This window comes from Giraffa tippelskirchi, chromosome 7, assembly GCF_054371585.1.
Source record: "Giraffa tippelskirchi isolate mGirTip1 chromosome 7, T2T-mGirTip1v1.2.pri, whole genome shotgun sequence".
In the NCBI taxonomy this organism is placed as follows: Eukaryota; Metazoa; Chordata; class Mammalia; order Artiodactyla; family Giraffidae; genus Giraffa; species Giraffa tippelskirchi.
The window spans coordinates 145,029,956-145,040,875 of NC_137281.1; the positions used below are offsets into that span (position 1 = coordinate 145,029,956).

At 41.1% G+C, this 10,920-nt stretch overlaps 1 protein-coding gene across 2 annotated transcripts; it reads left to right on the forward strand.

Annotated features, from left to right (window-relative positions):
* Positions 1-7,207: 7,207 nt before the first annotated feature.
* On the forward strand, positions 7,208-10,510 carry LOC145513260 (peroxisomal succinyl-coenzyme A thioesterase-like). Of its 2 annotated transcripts, none has more exons than XM_081509030.1 (3): positions 7,208-7,928; positions 8,801-9,003; positions 9,804-10,510. In XM_081509030.1, exons 1-3 carry the CDS (start codon positions 7,472-7,474, stop codon positions 10,392-10,394), a joined length of 1,251 nt encoding a protein of 416 aa, XP_081365156.1. In that variant the 5' UTR covers positions 7,208-7,471; the 3' UTR covers positions 10,395-10,510. The 2 variants fall into 2 exon arrangements, with proteins under 2 accessions (XP_081365156.1, XP_081365158.1); XM_081509032.1 differs by having other exon boundaries at positions 7,472-7,928; positions 8,801-9,140.
* Positions 10,511-10,920: the final 410 nt, after the last annotated feature.

Below are 10,920 nucleotides of genomic sequence, written 5' to 3' on the forward strand. Positions count from 1 at the left end.
GCCTACAGACCATGAGAAGTACAAGCTGGACCAAGGAACTATCTGAAAATAAACTGACCACACAATGTCCGTAACAGCTCCAGAGAAAGTCCTAGATATATCTTTACTATTATCATTTTTAAATTTTTTAAACTTTTTTTTAATTTAATTTTATTTTATTTTCTTATTTTATTTTTACTTTTAAGTCCCTTATTACTCCTTCAGTTTTCATTTTTATAACCTACTATTACCTTGCACAAAAAAAAGATCCTATTTTTAAAGCAAACTTCATATATATACATTTTATAATTTTTGTGACTCTGGTGGGTTTTTTTTTTCTTTTCTCTTTTTTTTTAATATTGTATTTTTGAGAATCTAACCTCTACACTAGATTTTTAATCTTTGCTTTTTAGTATTTGTTATCAACTTTGTATCTTCAGGAACCCAATCTTCAGTACCCATTTTTACTTGGGAGTGAGATCACTGGCTTGATTGCTCTCTCCCCCTTTTAACTCTCCTTTTTCTCCATCAGGTCACCTCCATCTCCCCACTCCCCTTTTTCTTCTCAACCCAACTCTGTGAATCTCTTTGTGTGTTCCGGGCTGTGGAGAACACTTGGAGAACTGATTACTGGCTGGATCTGTCTCTCCCCTTTTGATTCCCCTTTTCTCCTCCTGGCCACCTCTGTCTCCTTCCTCCCTCTTCTCTTCCCTGTGTAAGTCTGTGAACATCTCTGAGAGATCCAGACTGTGGAGAGCACATAGGGAAGTGATTACTGGCTAGCTTGCTCTCTCCCCTTTTGATTCCCCTCTTCTCCTCCTGGTCACCTCTATCTCCCTTCTCCCTCTTCTCTTCTCCATGTAACTGTGAACGTCTCCGGGTGTCCCTCACTGTGGAGAAACTTTTCATTGTTAACCTAGATGTTTTATCATCAGTGCTGTATAGATGGAGAAGTCTTGTGGCTACTGTAAGAATAAGACTGGAAACCAGAGACAGGAGACTTAAGTCAAAAATCCTGAGAACACCAGAGAACTCCTGAATCCAGGAAGCATTAACTGATAGGAGCTCATCAAACGCCTCCATACCTACATTGAAACAAAGCACCACCCAAGGGCCAACAAGTTCCAGAGTAAGATATACCACGCAAATTCTCTAGCAACACAGGAACATAGCCCTGAGCTTCAATATACAGGCTGTCCAAAGTCACACCAAACCCACTGACATCTCAAAACTCATTACTGGACACTTCATTGCACTCCAGAGAGAAGAAATCCAGCTCCACCCACCAGAACACTGACACAAACTTCCCCAACCAGGAAACCTTGACAAGCCACCCGTCTAACCCCACTCACAGCGAGGAACCTCCACAATAAAGAGGAAACACAAACTGCCAGAAAACAGAAAGGCCACCCCAAACACAGCAATATAAACAAGATGAAAAGGCAGAGAAATACCCAGCAGGTAAAGGAACAGGATAAATGCCCTCCAAATCAAACAAAAGAGGAAGAGATAGGGAATCTGCCTGATAAAGAATTCCGAATAATGATAGTGAAAATGATCCAAAATCTGGAAAACAAATGGGAGTTACAGATAAATAACCTGGAGATAAGGATCGAGAAGATGCAAGAAAGGTTTAACAAGGACTTAGAAGAAACAAAAAAGAGTCAATATATAATGAATAATGCAATAAATGAGATCAAAAACAATCTGGAGGGAACCAACAGTGGAATAACGGAGGCAGAAGACAGGATAAGTGAAGTAGAAGATAGAATCATAGAAATAAATGAAAGAGAGAGGAAAAAAGAAAAAAGAATGAAAAGAAATGAGGACAACCTCAGAGACCTCTGGGACAATGTTAAACGCACCAACATTCAAATCATAGGAGTCCCAGAAGAAGAAGACAAAAGAAAGACCATGAGAAAATACTTGAGGAGATAATAGTTGAAAACTTCCCTAAAGTGAGGAAGGAAATAATCACCCAAGTCCAAGAAACCCAAAGAGTCCCAAACAGTGTAAACCCAAGGTGAAACACCCCAAGACACACAGTAATCAAATTAACAAAGATCAAACACAAAGAACAAATATTAAAAGCAGCAAGGGAAAAACAACAAATAACACACAAGGGGATTCCCATAAGGATAACAGCTGATCTTTCAATAGAAACTCTTCAGGCCAGAAGGGAATGGCAGGACATACTTAAAGTGATGAAAGAAAATAATCTACAGCCCAGATTACTGTATCCAGCAAGGATCTCATTCAAATACGAAGGAGAAATCAAAAGCTTTACAGACAAGCAAAAGCTCAGAGAATTCAGCACCACCAAACCAGCTCTCCAACAAATGTTAAAGGATCTTCTTTAGACAGGAAACACAGAAAGGGTGTATAATCTTGAACCCAAAACAATAATGTAAATGGCAATGGGATGATACTTATCAATAATTACTTCAAATGTAAATGGGTTGAATGCCCCAGCCAAAAGACAAAGACTGGCTGAATGGATACAAAAACAAGACCCCTATATATGTTGTCTACAAGAGACCCACCTCAAAACAAGGGACACATACAGACTGAAAGTGAAGGGCTGGAAAAAAATATTTCATGCAAATAGAGACCAAAAGAAAGCAGGAGTAGCAATACTCATATCAGATAAAATAGACTTTAAAACAAAGGCTGTGAAAAGAGACAAAGATGGACACTACATAATGATCAAAGGATCAATCCAAGAAGATATAACAATTATAAATATATATGCACCCAACATAGGAGCACTGCAATATGTAAGGCAAATGCTAACAAGTAGGAAGCAGAAATTAACAATAACACAATAATAGTAGGAGACTTTAATACCCCACTCACACCTATGGACAGATCAACTAAACAGAAACTTAACAAGGAAACACAAACTTTAAATGATACAATAGACCAGTTAGACCTAATTGATATCTATAGGACATTTCACCCCAAAACAATGAATTTCACCTTTTTCTCAAGTGCACACGGAACCTTCTCCAGAATAGATCACATCCTGGGTCAAAAATCTAGTCTTGGTAAATTCAAAAAAATTGAAATCATTCCAAGCATCTTTTCTGACCACAATGCAGTAAGATTAGATGTCAATTACAGGAGAAAAATTATTAAAAATTTCAACATGTGGAGGCTGAACAACATGCTGCTGAATAACCAACAAATCACAGAAGAAATCAAAATATGCATAGAAACGAATGAAAATGAAAACACAACAACCCAAAACCTATGGGACACTGTAAAAGCAGTGCTAAGGGAAAGATCCATAGCAATACAGGCTCACCTCAAGAAACAAGAAAAAAGTCAAATAAATAACCTAAATCTACACCTAAAGCAACTAGAAAAGGAAGAAATGAAGAACCCCAGGGTTAGTAGAAGGAAAGAAATCTTAAAAATTAGGGCAGAAATAAATGCAAAAGAAACAAAAGAGACCATAGCAAAAATCAACAAAGCTAAAAGCTGGTTCTTTGAGAAGATAAATAAAATTGATGAGCCATTAGCCAGACTCATCAAGAAACAAAGGGAGAAGAATCAAATCAACAAAATTAGAAATGAAAACAGAGAGATCACAACAGACAACACAGAAATACAAAGGATCATAAGAGACTATTATCAGCAACTATATGCAAATAAATTGGACAACTTGGAAGAAATGGATAAATTCTTAGAAAACTACGACTTTCCAAAACTGAACCAGGAAGAAATAGAAAAGCTCAACAGACCCATCACAAGCACGGAAATTGAAACTGTAATCAGCAGTCTTCCAACAAACAAAAGCCCAGGACCAGATGGCTTCACAGCTGAATTCTACCAAAAATTTACAGAAGAGCTAACACCTATCCTACTCAAACTCTTCCAGAAAATTGTAGAGGAAGGTAAACTGCCAAACTCATTCTATGAGGCCACCATCACCCTAATACCAAAACCTGACAAAGATGCCACAAAAAAAGAAAACTACAGGCCAATATCACTGATGAACATAGGAGCAAAACTCCTTAACAAAATCCTAGCAAACAGAATCCAACAACGTATTAAAAAGATCATACATCATGACCCAGTGGGCTTTATCCCAGGGATACAAGGATTCTTCAATATCCACAAATCAATCAGTGTAATACACCACATTAACAAATTGAAAAATAAAAACCATATGATTATTTCAATAGATGCAGAGAAAGCCTGCGACAAAATTCAACATCCATTTATGATAAAAACCCTCCAAAAAGCGGGAATAGAAGGAACATACCTCAACATAATAAAAGCTATATATGACAAACCCACAGCAAACATTATCCTAAATGGTGAAAAACTGAAAGCATTTCCCCTAAAGTCAGGAACAAGACAAGGGTGCCCACTCTCACCACTACTATTCAACATAGTTTTAGAAGTTTTGGCCACAGCAATCAGAGCAGAAAAAGAAATAAAAGGAATCCAGATTGGAAAAGAAGAAGTAAAACTCTCACTGTTTGCAGATTACATGATCCTCTACACAGAAAACCCTAAAGACTCCACCAGAAAATTACTAGAGCTAATCAACGAATATAGTAAAGTTGCAGGATATAAAATTAACACACAGAAATCCCTTGCATTCCTCTACACTAACAATGAGAAAACAGAAAGAGAAATTAAGGAAACAATTCCATTCACCATCGCAACGAAAAGAATAAAATACTTAGGAATATATCTACCTAAAGAAACAAAAGACCTATATATAGAAAACTGTAAAACACTGGTGAAGGAAATCAAAGAGGACACAAATAGATGGAGAAACATACCATGTTTGTGGATTGGAAGAATCAATATAGTGAAAATGAGTATACTACCCAAAGTAATCTATAGATTCAGTGCAATCCCTATCAAGCTACCAACAGTATTTTTCAGAGAACTAGAACAAATAATTTCACAATTTGTATGCAAATACAAAAAATCTTGAATAGCCAAAACAATCTTGAGAAAGAAGAATGGAACTGAAGGAATCAACCTGCCTGACTTCAGGCTCTACTACAAAGCCACAGTCATCAAGACAGTATGGTACTGGCACAAGGACAGAAATATAGATCAATGGAACAAAATAGAAAGCCCAGAGATAAATCCACACACCTATGGACACCTTATCTTAGACAAAGGAGGTAAGAATATACAATGGAGAAAAGACAATCTGTTTAACAAGTGGTGCTGGGAAAACTGGTCAACCACTTGTAAAAGACTGAAACTAGAACACTTTCTAACACCATACACAAAAATAAACTCAAAATGGATTAAAGATCTAAACATAAGACTAGAAACTATAAAACTCCTAGAGGAAAACATAGGCAAAACACTCTCCGACATAAACCACAGCAGGATCCTCTATGACCCACCTCCCAGAATATTGGAAATAAAAGCAAAAATAAACAAATGGACCTAATTAAAATTAAAAGCTTTTGCACAACAAAGGAAACTATAAGCAAGGTGAAAAGACAGCCTTCGGAATGGGAGAAAATAATAGCAAACGAAGCAACAGACAAACAATTAATCTCAAAAATATACAAGCAACTCCTGCAGCTCAATTCCAGAAAAATAAACGACCCAATCAAAAAGTGGGCCAAAGAACTAAACAGACACTTCTCCAAAGAAGACATACAGATGGCTAACAAACACATGAACAGATGCTCAACATCACTCATTATCAGAGAAATGCAAGTCAAAACCACAATGAGGTACCATTTCACGCCCATCAGAATGGCTGCTATCCAAAAGACTACAAGCAATAAATGCTGGAGAGGGTGTGGAGAAAAGGGAACCCTCTTACACTGTTGGTGGGAATGCAAACTGGTACAGCCATTATGGAGAACAGTGTGGAGATTCCTCAAAAAACTGGAAATAGAACTGCCATATGACCCAGCAATCCCACTGCTGGGCATACACACTGAGGAAACCAGACTTGAAAGAGACACGTGTACCCCAATGTTCATCGCAGCACTGTTTATAATAGCCAGGACATGGAAGCAGCCTAGATGCCCATCAGCAGACGAATGGATAAGGAAGCTGTGGTACATATACACAATGGAATATTACTCAGCCATTAAAAAGAATACATTCGAATCAGTTCTAATGAGGTGGATGAAACTGGAGCCTATTATACAGAGTGAAGTAAGCCAGAAAGAAAAACACCAATACAGTGTACTAACACATATATATGGAATTTAGTAAATCGGTAAAGATAACCCTGTATGCGAGGCAGCAAAAGAGACACAGATATATAGAACAGTATTATGGACTCTATGGGAGAGGGTGAGGGCGGGATGACATGGGAGAATGGCATTGAAGCATGTAAATTATATGTGAAACGAATCGCCAGTCCAGGTTCGATGCATGGTACAGGGTGCTTGGGGCTGGTGCACTGGGATGACCCAGAGGGATGGGATGGGGAGGGAGGTGGGAGGGGGGTTCTGGAAGGGGCACACATGTACAGCCATGGTGGATTCATGTCAATGTATGGCAAAACAAATACAATATTGTAAAGTTAAAAAACAGATAAATAAACTAATTAAAAAAAAAAAAAGGCTGATATTTAGTATCTATGAAGGCCGAACATTCTCATTCCCAATGATACTGCAGTTCCACTCTCAGGTATTCACTCCACTGAAAGGCACATATATGTCAATCAAAAGATATAGTCTTGAATATTCAGAGTACTATACAGTCCCAAACTGGAAACTGCCAAAAGCCTATAGTCAGTAATATTCGACCAATACCTTTATGATCACAAAATAAAATACTATTTGGCAGAGATAAAGAACAATCTACAACTACACTCAAAAATAGCAATGAATCTCACAAATGTAATTAAAAGACAATAAAAACGGCACACTGGAGGATTCATCACCGTAAAATGCAGTTGGGAAAAACTAACTCAGGACAGAGTACTTTGGGCAACGGGAAGTGCTACTGGGGTGCTGGCAATGATGTTTCTAGACCCCTGAGCTTGGTTGCCCAAGTACGTTGGGTTACGAAATACATTGAAATATACAGTTAGGATTTATGCAGGGTTGTGTGTGTGTGTGCGTATATGTGTATAACTCATTAAAAGTCTTAGGAAAAAAAAGTTGGGAGAGGCTAGAATTCTTGGAATTCTGCCTAAAGACATTCAGCTCCGGTTTCACCACGAACCCATATCCATCAAGCTTCACTCCAACAACCAAGGGAGGTTTGAGGCAGAACTGAGACGTCAGCGGGGCGGGTTCCGCGCCACATTATAGACAGCAGAAAATCCCTGTGCGCCCTGCCCTGGGCCAGACCCAGTGCTTTTACCTCCGACGAGCAGGGGTCCGAGACCAGAGGCGGCTCAGCCACAGATCTCTCTCGGCTCCAGGCGACGCCTGATACCCTCGGACGTCCGAGCGCCCTCCACCCGGCCTGAGGCAAAAACTCCAGTAGCCACCCGCGCTTTCACGCTCAGAGTCCACACTGCGGCTGTGGGCCCGGGATGGTGGCGACCGTGACGCTGGAACCGGCGGGCCGCTGCCGCTGGGACGAGCCCGTGCGCATCGCTGTCCGCGGCCTGGCCCCGGGGCAGCCGGTCACGCTGCGCGCGTCCCTGCGCGACGAGAAGGGCGCGCTCTTCAGGGCTCACGCGCGCTACTGCGCCGACGCCGCCGGCCTGCTGGACCTGGAGCGCGCGCCCGCGCTGGGCGGCAGCTTCGCGGGGCTCGAGCCCATGGGGCTCTTCTGGGCTCTGGAGCCCGAGAAACCTTTTTGGCGATTTCTGAAGCGGGATGTGCAGACGCCCTTCGCCGTGGAGCTGGAGGTGTTCGACGGTCACGAGCCCGAGGCCCAGCGGCTCCTGGGCCGGGCGGTGCACGAGCGCGACTTCCTGGCGCCCGGGGTGCGGCGCGAGCAGGTGCGCGCGGGCCGGGTGCGCGCCACGCTCTTCCTGCCGCCAGGTGAGCCTGTGGTGCTGGGGCCTGGCGAGCCTGTTCTCTAGGCCGTCTGGGTTTGTGATACTGCTTCCCAGGAAGGGTGGCTTGGGATCAGGGTCAGAGAAGAGGATGTTGACTAAATCAGTGACCTCACAGCCACAATGGAGGCTTTTGATTTGTTCTGCACTCTGCTATGCGGTTTGCTTGCATTATCTCATTTAACCTCTGTATCCCAAAGAGGTGGATACTGTTATTATGAAGATTAAAAAAAAAAAAAAAAGGACTGGATGGGCTCCGTAGGTCCATTTTGCTATTAATAACTACAGATTTCTATAACCTTCAGCTCCGACACAGTATGATGGTCTTACACAATATGATGACAGCTGAGGAAACTATTGCCACGTCACCCTTCTCTAGTGTCCTGCGTACACTGGGCTCCTTACCCACTTTTTCATGCTCCTCTCTACCACAGATGACTTTTCAGACTTCACTGCCTTCCTCACCTAAAGCCTCGCAGGATCTCTCTTTTTCTTTCCTCTAAGCAGACATCTGAACCAAAGGTATCACCAAGGGTTTTGATTTGCTTTTGAAAGCTTCGTTTTGATTCTCAATTCTGTGCCCAATCCTATAAAAGAACACTGCGAATCAACTGTCTAAAGTCCTCCTTCCATGATACAGTCATTAGACTTTATTACCCTCCTTTACAACTAAAGATTCTCCAAGTATACCTTGGAGATAATTTGGAATTTGTATCCCTTGTTCAATGACTGAGGGAGCTGCTTTCTTTCCTCTGATTCATTGGCACCCACTAAATACTTTAGAAAGAGTTCTAAAAGGAAAGCAAATCCTTTAATAAGTTACATAATACACTCTCTTTATAATATTGCCTTCTTTAGGATCTGGACCTTTCCCAGGGATCATTGACATCTACGGTATTGGAGGAGGCCTGTTGGAGTATCGGGCCAGCCTTCTGGCTGGCCATGGCTTTGCCGCATTGGCTCTAGCTTATTGTAGCTTTGAAGATCTCCCCAAGAAATTCGATACCATAGACCTGGACTACTTTGAAGAAGCCCTGTGCTACATGCTTCAACACACCCAGGTGCTCCTAATGTCCTTTATCATTCTCTCTAGAACCTGCAGAGAGGGTGTCACTTTGCCCGCACCTGTGCCGAGTGGGTTGATGCTGCTCTACTCTTCTTTCACAGACATTTCTTTTGAAGACGTCCTTGGTTTTAGGTACATACTCCACTTTCTCTGTCAGATGGATTAAAATTGCCGACTTCATCGTAAAATTCATGTGAGATTTTATTTCAGGGAATTATGTAGTAATATTAAAATTTCTTCAAATGGAGTTTCTAAATTTTTTAGCTTTACATGCTTTTTAATATTTATATTTCTGATAGCAGAATATGTTCTCAGACTTGATCGAAACTTGTCCACCTATTTCAGAAGCTAAGAACTACTTAATTGGACTCTGAAGTCTTACTTTGTTTCTATAAAGTTAACCATTTTTCAGTATATATTTAGATGTGGTCTGATAATGATTCACTTCTTGGGACAGACTTTCATTTCACAAGTTAGATACCCAAGAACATTGATGCTATATAATTCCACCTGAGTGAGACTCTGAACTCAACAGGCTCCATGACTCAGCATTCTTCAGTGCGTGACTCTCTGGAATTTTGCAAACAGTTCCCAAATTTTCCAGTGAGTTTTTAAGATTTGTTTGCCACGTGTCCAGGAAGATAGTCTTTACAGGAAAAGAATCTCCTCTGTCAGCTGAGGTTGAGTGTCTTGTGAGCAGTTCACAAGCCAAAGCTAGCAGCATCTCTAGTTGCATTTAGAAAAATGTTTTTTTGGGGGATAGGTTTCTGACTTTTGTCTCTTTTTTTCTTGCAGATAAAAGGCCCAGGCATTGGCCTTCTGGGCATTTCTTTAGGGGCTGATATTTGTCTCTCCATGGCCTCATTTTTGAAGAATGTATCAGCCACAGTTTCCATCAATGGATCTGGGTTCAATGGAAACAAAGCTATGTACTACAAAGAGAACAGCATTCCACCATTGGGCCATGACCTGAGGAGAATGAAGGTGGCTTTCTCAGGCCTCCTAGACATTGTGGATGTAAGGAATGATATCGTAGGGGGATGTGAGAACCCCTGCATGATTCCAATAGAGAAGGCCCCGGGGCCCATCCTCTTCATTGTTGGTCAGGATGACCATAACTGGAGGAGTGAGTTTTATGCCCAGATAGCCTCTGAACGGTTACAAGCCCATGGAAAGGAAAAACCCCAGATCATCTCTTATCCTGGGACTGGGCACTACATTGAGCCTCCTTACTTCCCCATGTGCCCAGCTTCTTTGCACAAATTATTGGACAAACCCGTAATGTGGGGTGGGGAGCCCAGGGCTCATTCTAAGGCCCAGGTAGATGCTTGGAAGCAAATTCTAACCTTCTTCACCAAACACCTTGGACCTTCCCCCAGATTGTAATGCACTGCTCTGCTACTGACAGGAGAGAGAGATTCAAGGTTGGATTTTAGTGTTTAATAATCTTATGTGAATCATTTGTCCCCTGGGTAACATTAAATACATGTCATTGTTATTAATGATATAGTGTAGGAAACTTTTTGGAGTTTTATTTTGTAATGAATTTTTCTAATGTAACACATACCTCTTGCAGAAGATTGGAGTAAAAGTATACAATACCAAATAGTAAAAAGTATCCCCACTATTAAAATTTGTGTTTTCATCTAGGTGTTTTTACTTAACACTTAGAGGCACAGATGAAATTTAAAGCTGAACAAATACTGGGTTACTTTTTCCATCATTGGGAGAGAAAGACAATTCAGCATTTGCTACTGGTTCAACTACTACTGCCAGAGGAATTTTCATTGGCTACAATATACACAGAGGTGTTGATAGGATAGCCAGACTGACCTTTTTCTCATAAAGATTAGAGAAGAATCCCCTAGGAGGAGGAGTGATGGTAAGAAGGGGAGCATCTGGCTCTAGAACA